Source organism: Heterocephalus glaber, unplaced genomic scaffold (genome assembly GCF_053883595.1).
Source record: "Heterocephalus glaber isolate CG9 unplaced genomic scaffold, H.glaber_assembly_v1.0 deba00001004, whole genome shotgun sequence".
NCBI lineage: Eukaryota > Metazoa > Chordata > Mammalia > Rodentia > Bathyergidae > Heterocephalus > Heterocephalus glaber.
In genome coordinates, this window is record NW_028258179.1 from 3,358,106 (window position 1) to 3,377,397 (window position 19,292).

General features: G+C 41.6%; 1 protein-coding gene and 1 pseudogene across 4 annotated transcripts in view; both read right to left on the minus strand.

The window, feature by feature from the left end:
- The window catches only part of Dner (delta/notch like EGF repeat containing), a 314,710-nt gene that overhangs the window by 129,770 nt on the left and 165,648 nt on the right, over positions 1 to 19,292 (minus strand). For all 3 annotated transcript variants that reach the window (XM_087209350.1, XM_087209349.1, XM_004868010.3), the window contains exon 6: positions 176 to 329. In XM_087209350.1, coding sequence (XP_087065476.1) covers positions 176 to 329 — 154 coding nt within the window. The remainder of the gene's footprint in view (positions 1 to 175; positions 330 to 19,292) is intronic.
- Positions 14,889 to 19,252, minus strand: LOC106007981 (protein kinase C iota type pseudogene; annotated as a pseudogene). Its single transcript, XR_015450559.1, has one exon. The product of XR_015450559.1 is annotated as a protein kinase C iota type pseudogene (transcript).

Genomic DNA, 19,292 nt, shown 5'->3' on the forward strand with positions numbered 1-19,292 from the left:
CAGGAGCATCCTCATGAGAACCTCCTTCTCCCCTTCCCTGACTACACACACACTGATGAGTCGAGTAGATATCGCAGGCACCTGTCTCAGATGGATACAGTATTGCTTAAGCATCCTTAATTAAGAAGCATATACTCTACAGAGAAATAGACACTTTCAGCTATGTAAAACATACCGGGAAGGCAAAGGCAAGTGAAATTGCTCCCCTCCTGCTTTTCATTTGCATCAACACAGCTTGCCTCATTCTTGCAGGGTTTCCTGCGGCAGGCATCAAATTCTTCGCAGAAAGTACCCATGTACTGGTCCTCGCAGGTGCAGGAAAAGGTTGCCTAAAACACAAAAATACAGTGCTTTTACCTAGGTCTCCTGACATGCATGCTTTGGCTATGAAACTTGAAGTTCAAAAGCTCCACCTCTTTTTTATAAAGGTACTGATACTGAGTACTTATCTCACTTGTGTCATAATCTGGTTAAAATCATAACTCTAGGAGAAACAGTACACATTTCTTTGCAGTTTAATTTAAGACATTTATTTTTATAGTTCTTTATTCGTACTTAGCCCAACCATTTTCAAACTTCTTAAAATAGAAATGGAAAGAACAACTTGTTTTAGGCTAAAAATGAAGCTTCGCTGACCTGACATGGAATGGCAAATTTCTAGAGCAGATATGTTGTGTTACAGCCATTAAATTAGATGTCACTCCAGCCAACTAAAATCCTCGGCACAGATAACACCTGCAAAAAAGCCCCCAAACATCCTACTGAGTCACTACAAACTGGAGTCAATATACAGTCATAATAGGATTCCCCGGATGCACAGGAAAATAAAAAGCACAGTTCAAGTAACCATTTTGCTTGGTTTATTATAGCATTATTATCTTAGTAAAATACCAAAATGCAAACGTCAAGCACAGAGTATTTGATTTGAAGCTTTATTTCTGAGATAGTCACAAAAATACCAATATGATTGGGTCTTTCTGCTCCCTTCTTAGTGCCAACCTGAGGATACTGAGATGTCTAAAAGAAAAACACAAATCTGGCTCCAAGCCTATGTGAAGTGATATGGATCATTCTTTCCATGAAGAAGAAAGAAGGAGAGGCAAAAAAGAAGAGCATTAGCAAATGATCGAAACAAACAAAAGCACATTTCTCAGCTCCCTCCCAGCCCTGCACATTGGCTGCTCCCCAATCTCTAGTATTCCAGAGCTCTACTATTCCACAGTATGACACTGTCCCCACCCTCCCTGCCTCTCCCAGCCCCCAGCCTTCTGGCCCTGGTCTCAGAGACAGACTCTTGCCTCTCTCACAGGTATCTCAACCCAGGGCCCATCAGCACTCCACACCTGCCTTCCTCCTGAATGAGGAAAGGGTTCTCCCTAGTTCTCTTTAATATGCTTTATCTCAATCAAGTTTCACAATTCTGTTTCATTTCTAGACAAATTTATTCCTGCACAGTTTAGATTTCTTGGTAGCTACTGATATTTTGTTTGTCCCATGCTTGTAATATCCATCCTAGTTGCTAGTGATTCTAACTGAGATATAAAAAGCTAGGGTTTTGATACTGGTCATTACACTGATGTTTCATTAGAGCTCAGAATTTTAGTTGATCCTTGGGGTTTCTAGATAACACAAAATGGAGGGGGGTAACCAACTGCAGATAATGGCAACATTACCTTCTCCTCTCTGGTCCTCGGGGTTACTGGCAGCTGTTCCAGGCTGATTTTGATCATAAAGTGATGTGTGTAAAATTTACCACTAAGTAGAATTCTATAATGATTGCGGAATTTTATCAAATACCATATTAGGTACTATAGAAATTATCTACTGTCTTCATCTTTGACCTATCATTATAGGAACTGAATATCTAGATTTCTTAGTATTGATTCAATCTAATGTTCCCGGAAGAAATACCAGCTTAGGTAATTATGAAAAATGGTTTGAATATGGCTGGATCCCATTAGTGGTTTTACTTCTGTTGCCTTCTGCCCCCATCTCTCTTCCCACCAGCAGACTCCTTTCTAAGAAAAACTGAACCTGCACATGAGATCACGTTTTATATCATAAAAGGATGCCCCTCACACGTGACTGAATGAAAGAACGAATGAACAGCTGGCAGACCTGGACCTAAGACAACCAACAAAGAGGCCAAACAATAAAATGTGACATTCACCTTGACCAAATACCCAGGTTTTGTATAAGTATTTCCTCTTAGTGTTTTGTTGACCAAGTATGTCGTTGAGAGAGTATGAGTGGGTCCTTATAATCTGCATTATCCCGTTTCCCTGAGTTTAAGAAGAACACAGTCTTCAATTCCGTCTTAGAACTAGAACAACTGGAAAATAAGGAACAGCCTTGCTTCTTACATTAGAGCTGCATTTTTTGCCTTCTATTTCCATCATCGCGCAGAGTTCATTGTAGCAAATGGAAATTCCTCCTGCATTGTAGCAATAGGTTGCTGGCCCCCCTGGTTTTCCATGCTGGGAGATGTTTCTTTCTTGTGCATTGGCACTGACTTGGTGACTGAAAGCTGGGTGAAGCTACATCAAGATGTGTTAGAAATGTCTCCTTTGGGCGGAAAACTCCTTTTTCTAGAACTGTCTCCTAAGGAAAATCTTGTCCTTGTTCAAATACACAACAGAGTCCATGTTTGATTTTGATATTTGCAGGAGTTGTCTCAAGCCCTTTTGTGCATCCAGAGACTTCTGACTGCCTTGGAAATGTAAACGTTGCAAACACCCAGTGTGTACAATTCCAAAGGGGGCCTGTGTCGTGATAAATTTCCGTGTGTCATTGGTTCTGGCAGCTGCCTCCTACAATTTACAATTTGTATCCAGACGTTCCATGCCGGAGATAAATGTCCTTGCTTATTTGAGGGATACATCTTGTATAGAATTCATCTTGTGAGGGCCATGGAAAATATATTGCTTGTGGAAATAAATTATTAAAATCCCCAAATCAAATATTGTCTGGTTAGCTTTGATTGAGTTTGAAGCTAAAACAAAAGCCACACGTTTTGTTTGGCTTTAAGCAGGGACTTTGGAAGAAGCAATTGTTCTGACCAGGCAAAACACAAAGCAATTCTTAAATTTCAATTGATGTATGAGAAAGAAGATTAACACATATTTACATATTTACAACCATAACGCTTGGGTCAAATCTTTGTGTATTCTCTATTACCTCATCCATAAAGTAGCATTCTTCCCTAAATTCATTCTGTAAAAACAAAACATTTTCCTATAATATTAAAAGGATGTGTTTGATAGTTTCAGGACAATTAACTTTGAAGAACACGTGAATGTTTATTAGAGGAAATTATGTTTGTTGGTGTACATTTTTGTGAAAAACCTTGACCACTCAAAGTTGTAAACTGCTAACTTTCCTTGAGAAATTTAATCAACTGCCTAAGATATTGCTAATCAATGTCCAATTAACTCCACTAGTATAAAGGACAAAATAAACTTATTCAAAATTAGTAGCTTAGCTAAATTATAGAAAGGTATTTCCTTGTAAAAGGATTGTATATGTACATGTAAAAGTGTTTCTCAAGTAAAATTAAAAGTGACTTTTAGAGATTAATTTGGAAACCCAATACAGAATCTCAATTTTCCACAACAACTTGAAGTCAAATATTCCATCTTTACATTAATGAAACTTTCTCAGACAGAGGTAGGAAGCTCACTTGAAAACTTTCAGGTTAAAAAATGTCATTCATGGAAGCACTCATTTGTTTACCTATTCAACAAATATTTATTGAGCACTTGCTACAGAGTCATAAAAGTGAGCACGACTCTCGTGGAGATTATATGATTGACAATAAGTGAAACAAGCAAGTAAATGGTGTAGTATACTAGGTAACAGATGCCATGGGAAACAGGGAAGGGGCATGATTTTAAGTAGGATGCCCGGATGTGGTGATAACTGGACAGAGGTGGGAAGATGAGGGAGCATGCATGGTGGGCCTGCTGAGGGGAGACCTTGGCTGTGGTGAAAAGGGCCAATGCAGAGCTTCAGGGGAGTATGCTTAGCCCATCCAGGTAAGATTAGAGGTCAGTGTGCTTAGAAAGGAACAAATGCTAGAGGGTAAAAGATAATCAGCTGGGATGTCCAGGGTTGCAGCGATTTTCAACTGGGGGCCATCTCGCCCCCACAGAACTAATTTCACAAGGTCCGGAGATATTTCTGCTCGTATTTTGAAGCTTTCCATGTATATAGAATTCCATCTTTCCTCTGCATAGTCATGGATTTTCTTTATACCTAAATCAAGCCCAGTCATCAGAAACCTGGGTTCTTGACCATATACTCTTGCTCCTCGGGCAGAACTGCTATCACTGAGTTGTTATTTCACCTTCCTCTCTCAGTTCAACACTGAAAGGCCTACGATAAACACCCCTGTTCAACCTGTGATTACCTTTATCACAAGGATACTGCTGAGAACAGAATACCGTACATCTGTGGAGCCCCATTTCTGAAGCCTTACCCAAGAAAATCCACTTACTTAAGTGCCATTCATTTTGCTAGTCTTGAGAACTAAAGCTTCATCCTTTTGAACAATGCAAAGAATGGGTATATAATTTTGATTGGGTGGCTATACGCTCACAATCTAACTGCTAAACAGAGCTTATGACCTATGTGACTGCCTCCTTTGTCCCCTAACTGTCACACTGCCAACTAATTTATGTATTCCCTGACTCTCAGTTATTTTCTGGTATTTTTCTACTTAAATATTTTCTAAAATATGGAGTATAAATAAATAAGGCAAAATTCCCCAGCATGGCACACAAAGCCCTTGAAAATCTGGCCCCAACCCCCCTTTACTGTCTTTTTCTCTGTAATTTTCACCTCTCAATAAAGTCTAATTGTTAATGGGTAAATCATCCCAGAGAGGTAGGTTTTCTGAGCAACTATATTTCTCTCTCTAAGAATCAGAATTTATAAACTCTATTTTACTTTCTCCCTTAGAGTATAGAGAAAATATATCTACTTCTTTTTGATGACTCAGTGACATCAGTACAAACATAAAAATCCCAATTAATTTTTTTTCTCCCATAACAGGGGTCGAACTCAGGACCTTGTGCTTGCCAGGAAGGCACGGCACCACTGAGCTACATCCCCAGCCCAAAAATCCCAATTAATTATACAGTGAAGTTGATTTGTACAGAGCTTGCCTATGTGGAATTATCTCACTAACACGTCTGTGAAGTGGGTATTATTAGCTTTATTTATGAATTGAGAACAGACTCAACAGGGAGATCAGAAAACTTACTTAGGGCACCCTAACTGGCAAGTACAAGGTCCAGGCTTGAGCCCAAATTGTCTCATTCCAACCCTTCCTCCGTTCACAGCTACTTGTTCTTTCCCCTCATGACCCGGATGGCCTAAAATTTGGTAGAATGATGGGTGACACCCTTACTGTAAAACAAGCTCTAACAACGGCGGCATTTCAGTGCTTGCTGCAGATTTCAGTGGCTTTCCTACCTCCTCCCCGCTGCCAAATAGTTGTCTTCCTCATCTCTACCTTACTGGCACTCCTCTGGTTCACTGATTCTAACTTCCTAGGGTCTTGAGACTATTACTCCATTTATCCAAAGAAGGTGTCACAGTAAAGACATTCTTCCTGGTGGCAGAAAGTATCTCTTGTACATAAAGTGCCGAATTACTCACAAACAGACTTTAAAAATTTGGGTGATTCTTTGCCAGAATTGGAGGACCCTGAAGTCTAGGACCGCAGATATCAGACATAGTTGACATTTGAGTGTTCTCTGAATTAAGCTGACTATAGACTGCAGAGAATTCTCTGCAGATGCAGAGTCCTCCTCTCCCACTCCCATGCCTATCTCTGATGATTCTGGATGTGGTTACAACAGCATTGCAGCCACTTTTACGTTCCTTGACCATGTGGTCATAGAGAGGGAGCGCCGGAACAAGGGTGAGGAGGTAACAAGGATTGTCCTGAAAGGTCTCTAAACTGGTGAAACCACAATGGAGATGATTCAGCCCACTCCTTGCGAAAAGACTCTCCAGGACAATGCTGATTTCCACAGCGGGCCAGCTGGATTCCAAAACAACCTCTGGGTTATTCCCACTTAAATGTCTGGACCTCTGCAAGGTCAAAACTCTGCCTAAAGAGTTGATGATCACTGAGGCGAGGTGACGCACACGTGGTGGTCTTTGCCAAATTACTGTGTTTTTATGTATGTTTGAATTTTTCCACGATAAAAAAAAAAGTTGTTGTTTTTATGTTAAGAGTCTGGCTAAGCACCAAGAAAGGAAAGATAAAACACTGAAACATCAGAATCCCTTTCAGCGTCCTGCATCCAGCTCCTCCCTGTGGAATGTGCTATTGCTGCTGCCGGAGGAATCGTGTGGAGAACATTGTGTGTCCATCACCAAGTCCCTGAATATGAAGTCCCACTCCTGAGATTTATTTTCTTTCCAAATGCCAGGAAAAGCTCTGCTCGCCCTAAGGGACTGACATGTTGTCCCCCTGTGGACAGTATGAATCGCATAACGGAGCACATTTCCCTCCAAACAACCCCATCTGCTTGCAGAGAAGGCTCAGCCACCCCATGCCCAGGGAAGGCTTGGCTGCCTCTCAGTTTCCCCAGTCTGTGGTCACGAGCAGGGCACCCTCCACCCAGGCCTTGGCTGGCAGAAAGGAATTCCTGCCTCAGAGCCCAAGAGTAAAATGTCAGAAGACCTCTCTACACACGTGCTCCAGCCAACTTTCCACTGTTGGGAAACAGAGGCAGAATCTGTTCCCCAACACTGGAAATCTCTGGGCTCGGCACTTAGTTTTTCCAGGTGCTCCAGGGGCAGCTGTCTGTGAAGATGACTCTGGGAGAGGGGCTTTCTCCAGCCCCTTCTATGGAGAGCTCATGTAGCTCTGAGCAGACACTAGGGAAGGAGGTGGTGGGTCCTACTAACTCATGTACTAACAGCATCTTCCAGGTTCTAGTCTAAACTGTTCTAGCACCAAAAGTCCACTGACCTGAATCTGTGGAGACCTGGACCACAAAAACCTTGTTCTGATCATCTTCATCCAAGAGCCCATGAGCCCAACTCTTCAGCTGTGGGAAGCAGACTGAGTGGTCATTGAGTCTGAAATTATATAGCTGAGAAACACTAGCTGGTAGGTACAAAACTGTAACCATTGCACGTATTTCTACTTAATTAGGCATAGGTGAGCCATGACTATAATAGTTTGGGAGATGAGTCTAGCAGGCTTAGAATAGGTGGGCTTTCGCCTTTTACTACACCCAGACTTAGTATTTCAAGAAGCGGAAGAGATTATTTGGATGGAAAATTTAAGAGATTATTTGAGAATTCTGCTTATAATTTTAAACTGCCTATAAAGATCTTTTGCTGAGCCTAGGCCACACAAGAGTGCATGGAACCCTGCCACAAAGACAAATTGTTGCCTCCTTGGGGGAACACGGTACCCAAAGGAAAACTCACTACGAATTGCATTTTTAAAATTTTCGTCTGTTAGCTAGGTCTTATTCTATTGTTCACTAAACATGTAATTTAAACAAAATATTCTCCTTGCTTATAGGTCATATTTTTAGTTTCCTGTTAGCCTTAGACATAACATTGTTCTTCTATTTGGCTTTATTGATTGCAAATGTAGTAGCTTATTTTTAAAACAAAAAAAACAAATTTAGAAATATATAGAGGATCTGAGCATTAATTTCAAGACCTGATATTCATAAATTCAAAATATAATTCCTTTGGCTTAAATGTTAAATTTTATTTGTTTGGTTTTTTTTGGGGGGGGGGGGGGTACTGGGGATCAAACTCAGGACCTTGTGCTTGCGCGGCAGGTGCCAGAACCACTGAGCTAAATCCCCAGCCCCCTAAATGGTAAATTTTAAATGACAGAAACAAAAGTGAGAGTCCTGTTCTTTCCTATGAAGGGACAATCAAGTTTACTTTATTACTGAAGGAAGGAGAAATTAAATATCTTTTAGGAAGTTTTGTGAAAACCTTCCTTCATAAAACTAGATATATGGATTTGCAGAATAGAGATGTTCAAAAGTATTTTCCACATGGGCAAGGGGGCATTTGCCATGGGAGGCTGAGGCAGGAAGACAGGCACAAGTTCAAGGCCAACCTGGAATACATAGCAAGACCCTGTTTCCAAATAAATAAATAACCAAAAGAAGCATTTTCCAACCATATCCTGATAACCGCTATGTTCCTTGCCTTCCTGGGCTGATGAAATTAGGCGTAAGATTTCCACGTCATCATGGAAATTGTGAATGGATCTTTAGTTCAATAACATCTATCTATTTATTTGTTGAAATACTGCAACCGATTATCAAAAGTAAAGTTTGAATTAGGGCAAAAAAGGAGAACATCACTGAAAATTTATCTTTTATTGAATTTCCCTGGAGGGTGGACCTGATTCCCCCAATAAATGCACACCATTTTACTTTCCTTATTTTAAATTTCCATTTAGTTCCCTTTTATTTAGTTCCCATTTAGTTCCCATTTATGTCCTTTGCTGTATCAAAAGAAAATGGTAAGAAAAAAGCTGTAAGAAAATGGAAATTTTTATGTATAAATTATTAATGAGGAGGACTCATGGAAGAATGGGGATCCTTCTCAATGTCTTCCCGAGGTAACCTCCCATGGGAGCAAAGATGGTAAACCCACGGTAACTTCTAAAGACAAAGAAAATGGTCATTGGTACAACACTGTCACCCACTGAAGAAAGCCCCACCAGATGTCAGGGTTTATGTGAGATTCTTTCCCCCAAAGGTCTTGCAGAATAAGTACTATTTTTTATTTTACCAGTGAGGAAATAAATCACAGAATTTCAGTAGCTTGCTGAAGGTCATGGGGCTACTCAGAGGCAGAGGGGGCTGATTTGATCTCATCATAAAGAAATTCTTACAATTTAAGTTATTCAGAAATGCAAGGCATTAAGTGACTACATAGCAAGGGCAAGGTTCATACTGCTTTCTTAAAAAGCTGTGGAGAATAACATTTATGCACTGTGCGGGAATGCAAAGGGACTGGCCTTCAAAGGAGTCTTCCACTCTTGCATCTATCTGATAGCTCCGGGTTTCAGTCCCATGGAGGACACAAACCTCCTCTACCACTGTCTAAGAAACTTCATGTCACTCCAGGGTGCTAACAACTATCTCTTGCGTTTCTTTCCTATTCACATGTCTTAGTTACTTTCTTGTTGCTGAGACAGAACCCCCGACACCTACAAGTTAAGGGAGGAAAGGTTTATTTGGGCTCACAGTGTGTAGAGGACTCAGCCCATACTTGGCTGGCTCCAAGGCAGGGTGGCATGGCAGAGGGGCATCGCAGAGGAGAAAGAGATCAACACATGAATGCAGGAGGAAGAGAGGAATCAGCGGAGGAGGGGATTTATAGATCCCCCCAGGCCACACCCCCAGTGATCCACCTCCTCCCACCAGGCTTCCCCTCCCAGCTTCATGTTTCCCTATAAACTCATCATGGACTAATCCACTGCCGAGTATCACAACACCATGATGCAATCAGCTCCCAAAGCTCCACCTATGAATGCATGAGGCTTTGGGGGCACAGCTAGACAGAAACCATAACAATGCATTATTTGGCTAAGACTGCCATTACAGAGTGCCATCAGCTGGGTGGCTTAAGGGTCAGAAACCTATTTCTCAATTTTAGAGGACGTAAACTTGAGCTCAGCTTGTGAGAAAGGTTGGTTTCTGCTGAGACCTGTCTCTTTGCCTTGAAGACAACTGGCTTCTCCCTGTTGCTTTGCATGGGCTTCCCTCCGGTTGTGTCTGGGTCTTAATCTCCCCCTCCCACAGGAAGCTAGTCTTATTAGATGCAGGCCCACTCACATGACTCCAGTCCACCTTAATCAGTTCTTTAAAGACCCTAAGCAAATACAGTCAATTCTTAGGTTCTGAGAGTTACGACTTTAACATAGGAATGAGGCAGGGGGAGATTCAGCCCATAACTCTCTTCTTCTGCATGTTTATTCCTCCAACTATGTCCACAGCAATCTTCCTTAAATGCTGCCTTCAGTTCTTCACAAATATTTGATGCCTACTGTATGCACTCCATTGTCCTAGGAAGCACACAACACCTGAGCAATACCTGTGTGGAAAGGTTGACATTGCACACACAGAGCCATGTAAGATATGCTCATGAGCTCCAGGAGCTGATAGCCTCCTCAGAAAAAGCAAACCTGAATGTACTGAAAACCGCTGGATTGTAGAATTTAGGTAGGTGCACTGTATATTTGAATTACACCTCAACAAAGCTATCTTTTAAAAAATAAAATGGCACAGTAGTTATTCAAGAACATTTATTCAATAGCAAAGGGATCTAGCAGCACCATCCACTAGCGCAATTATTATATCAGTGACACAGGAGCACCAGCCCTTTCCCCTATTCCTGTTGGAGTGAGGTCATGAAAATGACAAATCAAGTCACAGGCTGGATTTCAGGACCAGGCTGTAAATGGGAATTAGACACTGGGCTCGGGTAGGATGGCCACAATCCCGGTCTCTGTTTCCCATGAAGAAGGCCCTAACCCTTTACAAACCTTGGAGACAGAAAAGGATCGGGAGCGCAACAGTGTGGACACCAGACAGGCCTTAGCGCCCTCCAGCCTCTGATAACACACTGGGTGATGAGGGTACGGAAAATGTTTGCACCACAGGGCAGTGGGTGTGGAAGCTGCTTAGGCGCAGCACCTGAGCCTTGCTGCAGGACCCCAGCTCTGACTGCCAAGCACTCTGGGTTGGTGCTTAGGTCAACTCTGAGCACCAGCTTTCATCCTTGGGGATGAAGCATTGAGTTTTCGAGACCTTTGCCACCCTTTGCCACCATCTGAAACTCAAGTCCTAAAGACTGGGAGGTAGACAGGAAGAACTCCACCTGCCGGACATTGCTTTAAGGACAAGGCGGCTCTTCTGTCCATCCTCAGACCCTGGGTCCCTGTCTTTCTTCATTCCTTTTGGGCCCTGGGCCCTTTCACAGGTGTGCTGTATGCTAATACCTTGGCCACCGCTAACGGGTGTGTGTGTGTGTGTGTGTGTGTGTGTGTGTGTGTGTGTGTGTGTGTGTGTGTGTGTGTTAGTCCCTGTTCCCATCATGCGGCCCTTCGAGGACACACTGAGAACTCTCACCCAGCGTCATTCACTTTCTTATTTGACTTACGACTCTCATTTGCCTTTGTCTTCACATCTATTTTCTTCTTAGTACATGATAGTTCATGTACCTTTGTGGAGAGCCTCAAACCAAATACCGAAAAAGAAACTGTAAATAAAGCAAAAAAGCATAGCCTAGAGCTGACAGAGAGGATCCTTTTAGTCTTCCTTTTGGAGGGTGAATGCCACTTTTTCCACCCATTCCCTTCCTGTAGAAATGAGAATATATACGTACATCTAGAATATTGATATCAAAGCCTAAGTTCTGAGAGGTTTACATAACCCCTGACATCATGGAATTTGAATATGTTTCTTTAGCATTTAAAACTATTTTCACTTTGATAGAAAAGATTTTATTTCTATTGAGTCATGAGCTAATCAATTCATCTCTCACTTTATTGAATCTATACCCACACAAATTGAAATAACACCAGCAAAAGTGGAAAGGTCCTATCATTCAACTTAATTAAATCTTATCTCATTAAATGCTTGTTGCTTTCATCATTTTGTAATTGAACAAAAGGCGGGATATGTCTAATAAATGTGTTTCTCCAGAGTAATTAGAAACTAATCTTTTTAATAATCTCCAGAAAAACTCATCAAAATCTCAAACTCAGGGACAACAAAAGAATTAGATAAGTTCGCAAACAAAATGAATCTTGCTTGCTTTTGAACCGTTTTCGTTCATCTATAATGTTGAGAAGAAGCAGTTTCTTTCTTATGATAATCTAATACTCCAATTCTGAGGGAGAAAGAAGATCTACATACAAATTTTCCATGTAAGAACATGAACAATGCTTGTCTCTTCCTTTCAAAAATTTATTGGTTAATATCTCCTATTTTAACCAGTATGGTGCTTGTAGTTTCTTTTCCTACTAATTTATGGCCCCTAGACAAGGAAACTGGATTTAAGATCTTTATATAAAGAAAGGGAAATCCACTTGTAATTTCCTAGAGCTTCTAATTCCCATTGGATGAGGATAATGAAAATGACAATATCTGTGCTGTGTTGCAGGGCCGTGAAGTGTGGAAGTTTTAAGCCAACACAGACTGTCTTAGATGCTGGAAAATGCATTAAGCTTGCTCCTCATTCATGCGCACAGCCTTGGTAGTGTGGCTCCCATGAACTCCAGTCCTCAGTGTGGAAGCCAGACTCCAATTCTTCCTTCCAATCATAATTTTTAGAGCTTCACATTGGAAAGAAACTCATCCTATGAGCTGGCCCCAGTTCCAGTCTTCTCTGAAAGTTGAGTTACTTGGATTTTGCTATGGTATGAAGATCAAGGTCATTCAGGTCATCGATGAGGGCTCGACCTGGGGCTTCTTTAAAAAAAAAGCAGTTTGGTTTGCCTGGCGTAACTTCCGCCTGAAAAGAACAGCTCAGATACCACCAGCCTTCCCTGGTTCTGAACCAAGCAGAAATGAAAGCCAAGCACCAGGCTCGGATTTGGTGGCGAGTCTGTCATTTCTCAGCTCCTCAGTCCCAAATCTGTTCTCATCACCTTCATGCTACACCTGTATTCGCCAATGATCTGCCCTTCTCTCTCCTGCTGAAACCAACTCCTGCCAAAGCTGTTATTCCAGTTTTAATGAGAGATAACACCCTAACGTGTTGCCATTTTAGGAACATTTGCATTTAAATAGGAAATCATGCCTTTATTACATACAAATCAAGCTTTAAAAAATAAATCCAAGAATCTTGCCAGGCTGGTATCTCAAGGAAATTTGAAATGAAAGAACCTCCCTAGAGACTGAATCGTACACCAAGTAGGCCCTCTCAGCCCATCGCCTTCTGCCCAACAGCATTAGCAACTGGATTGTACCAGCACTGAATCACTTTTATTTCTTAAAAGTATTTTTTTAAGTTCCAAAGCATAGGCCTTCATAATAATTTTTTTAAATTTTTCTTCTACTATTACTCCTAGCTGGTAACTATGGTCACACTTTTTTTTTTTTAAAGAAAACTCATGTATCAAGTTTCTTGCACAGTTTTCTGGCCAGTGGCGTCAACTCTCGTCACAACACAGATCTCAGAAAAAACAAATGCCAGCAAATGGGGCATATACTGGTGACTCGTAGACAGAAATTCAAATGTCAACTTCCCCCAACAATTAGCCTTTAGAATTAGAACTCCGAAAAGGAAATTAAACACAAGTCTAACCCCAAATGATTTCCAGTGAAGTCAGTTCAAGTCAGTTATGTTCGCCAGAAGCACCCTGGGTAATTCAAAGGAGAATGAGTGGAAGCAAAACTTCCCCAGATAATAGGGTCAAGATGTCAACCTCAACCCAGGACATAGGAAGGCCATGAGGTACAGCCTCCAGAGGCCTTATTTAGGGGGTTGCATATGCTATGTGCTCCTTTTCTTCATAAAACACTACCAAATCTTTCCACATATGAAATCTCACTTTGATTTCCATGAGGATTTTTTTCTCCACACAGATTTGTGCTAACCCAAGACTTTCCATGGGCCACAGCCCTGTGACAGGCACATGTGTGTCTTTCCCATCATTGGATGAGGGTACCATATGCCAGGGAATTAACTGATGCGATTTCAGTGAAGTGCTGGACTCAGACCTTGAAATCTCACCACTACTGCCAAATATGCCAGCCTGCACCGGTGCACAAAGCTTCAAACTGGTTCTGCACAAACGTGGAGGCCCACACTGACTTCTCCTGGACTGAACAGAGCAAAAATGAAGTTCTTGTATGCTTCTTTCTGATCTAAACAAAGCTAAAAATGTTAAGACCTTCGGAAGTACTCTACAAATTTTTAAAGTCTAGCCCTCACTGAAATGATGTCACTTAATTCCTAGATCCTCAGTATTCCCTTCCAGTAATTTGGGTGAAGACAGCCCATCACAGGCCTGTGACACGTGGAAGATGGCACAGAGCAGAAAACGCAACTGATGTCTCATTAGCATCCTGGATTTTTTTTGATGTTTATTAAACATTTTATTTAAAGATTTTTAACATGAAAAAGAAGGTACACAAATACACATTACATTATGATGACCAAGGCAGTATTCTACATGACAAAAATCAAAACAAAACAAATTTATAAAGTAAATGTCCCAGCACTGAACAAGATGCTTGAAATTAATCCAGGCTTCATATGCATAAAATGATCTGACCACAGGCTTATGTAAAATAAATTATTGCCGAGAACACCAAAATGCCAACCATTCTGTCTGTAAACTGCCTTATTCCCGGTGAATGTTTTGAAAGACCTACTATATAATATGAAAAGAACTAGCGTGACACTTAAAGGTGGCAAAAAAAAAGAATATAGTTAAAAACATATTTGTAGTGCAGTTCTGCATAAAATATGCAAGTCAATCTTACTACTTAAAAATCTATACTTTAAATTAAAAACAAAAGGGCCAGGGATTTAGCTCAGTGGTTCCGGTGCCTGCCTCGCAAGCACAAGGTCCCGAGTTCGATCCCTGGTACCAAAAAAAAATAAAAATAAAAATAAAAAAACCATAAACGTATTTCTTATATGTTACAATTCTCTATAATTTTATGCTGTGGATAATGCTTTTTGCTTTAAAACAAGTTCCAGACATTAAGAGAAATATATATGGATCACAAATGAATAAGCAAATGTCTATAAACATTTTCCTTTATGTTTTTTATTGTTTTTTGGTTTTTGGTTTTTTTCCTTTATGTTTTTATTACTTTCAAACTTGAAAATTGAAGAAAAGGTAATAAATCTAAAAGCTTTGGAAAAGTTACATTTCTAATGAAATGGGGTACCTCAAAAAAGATAAAAAGGTAATTTATTAAATCCCTACAAATCTTAAATCATTCTAAATTTAAAACTAGTGTACCTAAAATTAAATTTTGCTCAGATTGTATCATTATAACCTATTTAGAAAATGATGGCTACTTTTCAAGTCCTTTGCATAAAAATAGGACTAGCACAGGGATGCTATAGATCTGGTAACTCTTTAAATACTAAATTACTGACCAGTAATTTCGATAAAAATATTTTGAAGAACTTTGCCCCTGAAATGAATTCTACTATGTATTTCATGTGTTATCCTACTAAATAAAAAAACTTAACTAAGGAGATAGAACTATAATATATATGTGTTTTCTGCAGATTAATTTAAAAGTGTTATAAGGTTTTGGATTCCCTGAAGACTACATAAACTGGGGTCCAAAAGGTATAAGTAATATGGTTTGAGATCAACAAGCATAGGTAAGACATTCTACTTAAAAGACAAATTATTTTCCTGTATAGTACATAACTAGAAAAAGTATTATACTTTCTGTCTCCACTCAACAAATGGAATGTTTTCATTTATCAACAAAAACATTCAATATTCCCTATTATAGACTGTAAGAATCAAGTATTAATCTAAATATAACTACAAAAAATAAATTAAAATTAGCTTCTAGACAGTTATGAAATGGTTCATTGAATCCAGGCTGGTAACCAGTTTTTCCAAGCATTAAATAGTAATAAGCAGAATGCACAGTTGACAAATGAGGATCAGACCCACTCTTCTTCATACATTGAAAGACGACTGATATACTCAAAACCTGCAAATTCGTATCCTTCCATTTTGCTCCCAATGTCATTATCATCTGGGGTGAGCTGGACAGGTTCCTCAGTTAACTGAGAATCCAAGTTGTCCAACCCGAATCCCTCAGACATATTTGGTTTGAAGGGAGGCACTACTTGCTTTCGCTCCATCATGTCCCAGTCGACATTTTGAAAGAATGGATGCTCTTGAACATCAGCAAAGCCCCTCTGAGGACGGCAACCCAATCGTTCCTTTGGGTCCCTGCTCAGAAAACTCTTCAGGACACTTGCAGCTTCTACAGACAGACACCGAGGTATGCGAATTTCTCTTTCCAAAATGACTTGATAGAGATTATTGTTTGAGTTTTGGTCAGGGTTATCAGAGCTCTCATCAAAATGAAAAGGAGACTCTCATCTCATACATCAGTACTCCAAGACTCCACCAGTTCACACTGAAACCATAATCTTCCCCCCTTACAATTTCTGGAGCCAGGTAATTAGGAGTGCCACAGAGAGTGCTGGTCACATCTCCGGGCTGTAAGCCTTCCTTACATATGCAATAGTCAGTGAGTCTAATGTGCCCTTCTGAGTCCAGTAGAATATTGTCCAATTTCAAATTTCTATACAGTATCCCTCGCTGATGAAGATAGTTGAAGGCTAAACTGATTTCTGCAGAGTAAAACCTGGCATGTTCTTCAGGAAGGATTCTTTGTTGCTGCAGATGAAACATCAGATCTCCACCATTTACATAGTCTAGAACAAAGAACAGTCTGCTTTCTGTCTGGAAGCAAGAATGCAGTCTTACAAGAAAAGGATGATTAGTGGCCTGCTGTAAAACGTGCTTTTCTGTCTGTACCTGATCAGTGTTGACAAGCTCTTTTTTCACTGCTTTCATTGCATACACACGACCTGATTTTTTCAGTTGGCCTAACAGTACTTTGCCATAACTCCCTCTGCCTATCACACGAAGCAAATCATAGTCCTGAAGACCTAAACTAGGTGAAGCTTTGGCACTTTCCCTGTTGTTCCCTGCCTCATTCTCTTCATCAACTTGTTCTAAAGCCTCATGAGTTGAAGGTTCTGTGGGGTCGCTGTCTGTGCAGGGTCTGAAGCCATGGATGATGGATTGACTGGCATCAGGGTGGCTGATGGTAAAGAATGCTCCCCACATTCAACTGTGACGAGTGTGTAGCACTTCTTGTGAACCGAGAGTTTACATTTGGTGCACTTATATACCTGGCGGCCAAGTCCCCCTACACGGTCTACGCAGACAGCACAGTGAGCCTGCCTGCTGAAGTGTTTGGCTTGAAAAGTGTGACCATTAGCACAACACAGCTTTCTCCAGCGGCCTGCAGCTCTGTGGTGGATGGATTTCTCTTCTCCGGGACAAGGCATTTTAGGATGTTCTGGTATACAAGGCAGTACATGAACTAAGAGTTCATTTTGAGAACATGAGTTTTTTAGTCCAGAAAGCCTAAAGGCCTCTTCTAACTCCACCTGAGGTGACACAGTGTATGAGTCTCCTTCCTCATCTACCCAGTCTGTGGTGAAAAGCTGTTTATTGTCCAAACACCACATATCTCGATACCGCAAGGGAGATGGAATTCTCAAAAGATGTTGTCAAGATGCCTCTTCCCAAAATCAGGGCCGATCGGATAGAGGTGTGGGTCATGGAGGTGCCCAGGAAGAAGGGACCATAGACGGGTTGGCTGCCCAGGAAAATGGGCAGGAAGGGCTCAGAGAATGAGTGCGGCCTGACTTCCTGCAGGGACCACACCGGCCTGAATTCTGCAAGGCTCTCTGTGAAGTTGTTTCTGATAGTGGTGGCCAGGCCTGGCTGGATGTACGCCAGGCTTCTCAGTGCCTCTCGGGGCCGCTGGCTGTGACTTCAGTCTCCCCCCCTGGACTTTGGCTCTCTAGGTTTTTTGTGCCCGGGTCTGGGGAGCCCTGCCCAGAGCTACGGGGTGTTTCTGGGCCTGGTGATAGTTCCCGCGGGCTCTTTCCCGTTTCTGTGCCTTTGGTATTTGGGCTTAGGGAGACCTCACAGAGTACCTTGATTTTGACAGGTCACTGGTGGTCACTCCCCTGGAGACCGTCCCTGGGGTGTCTGTGACAGTCGTGTGGCTGCTGCAGTGTGGCCTGCGGCCCCTGGATGGAGTCAGCCGTCTTCTCAGTCTTTCACAGATACTTTCTCTGCCTGGGGTCCTGAGGCTGCGGCCTCGCGAAGTGGAGAAGCAGCTCAGCAGGTTCGCTGTGGACCGTCTCTGGCCAAGTGAGCTTGGGAGACGGTTGGTACTAGATTGTGACGCCCATTAGAAGGGTTCCAAGTTCTGTTTGAAGATGTTGCCAAGGAAGGGAGGTCATGTCTTGGGGTTCCACAACCGAAGCTCCCCCTGTGATGTGAAAATCCTATGGCCCATCTTTTTCTTCATACTAAATAAATCAGGGCCTATTTATTTATTTTTTTTTTAAAAAAGAATGGGGCTGATCACCACAAGGTCACTTAGCCTTAGATTAGAAGTTTGAGACTTTCAGGACCATCTCCGACCTCCTCACAGAGATTTTGTAATTACACAAGGTGGACACTTACGTGCAAAATAACAGTTCACATTCTTAGGGTAAATGGTGTCATGAAAACAGCCTTCGGTGCTGCAGAAGGGTGTGAACACAGGAAGTGCACAGCTGCCTCCCTGCAGCCACTGACATAAGACTGCAGCCTCTCCTGCTTCTGAAGTTCTGGGTGATGTCGAGGCCTTCGGACTTAGTCTCACTCTTAGTGAAATCAATTCCGAGTCCATCTGCCAGGAGTGCTAGTGATGTGACCCAGGTAAGGGCAGCCAGCCACGGGACTCAAGCCTCTTTCATTCTCCTTGTTTCTTTATTTTATGTTCTCTAAGTATGTTTTGATTTTTGATTCTTTTGCTCGTCTGTTTTTCATTACTATAAAAAATATCTGAGATAAATCAACTCCTAAAGACAAAAGGGTTGTTCTGACTTCCAATTTTGGAGGTTTCTGTCCCGGATGGATTCACCCATTGCTTTGAGCCTGGGGGTTCGGCGTGCACCATGGTGGAAGTGCGGACTTCCTTCATGGGAAGTGAGTGAAGAACCAGGTCCCACAGTCCCTTCCAGTGCCTGTCCCCAGTGATCCCAAGACTGTCCAGAGGCCTGCCCCTTAAAGTGTCCACCTGGGGACTTGGCCTTTAACATGCAGGCCTTTGGAGGACATTCAGGATCCAAACTATCACAGTCCTTACTGTCATGGCTCCTCACTCTTTGTTTTTTTTTTCCTTTGGGACATTCATCTGCCCTCGTGATACCAATTACTATTTCTGTGCTGATTCCAAATCAGTCTAAGTTTGTTTCTTCCTCACAGTAACTTCATGTAGGGGGAGAAATTCATTCAAGTTCACCCAGGGTGGTATCATATTCAGTACCACAGTGACATACTGAAAGTCCAGACCAGGAAAACTGGGAAGCTTGGTCACCACACCTGTGACACAGGTGCTGTTGGCCAAGGCAAGTTCATTATGAAAAGGATGTAGCTTGGCTGACAGGACTTCATTTGCATAGGCTTTTTTAAAAGACTCTGAGAACAA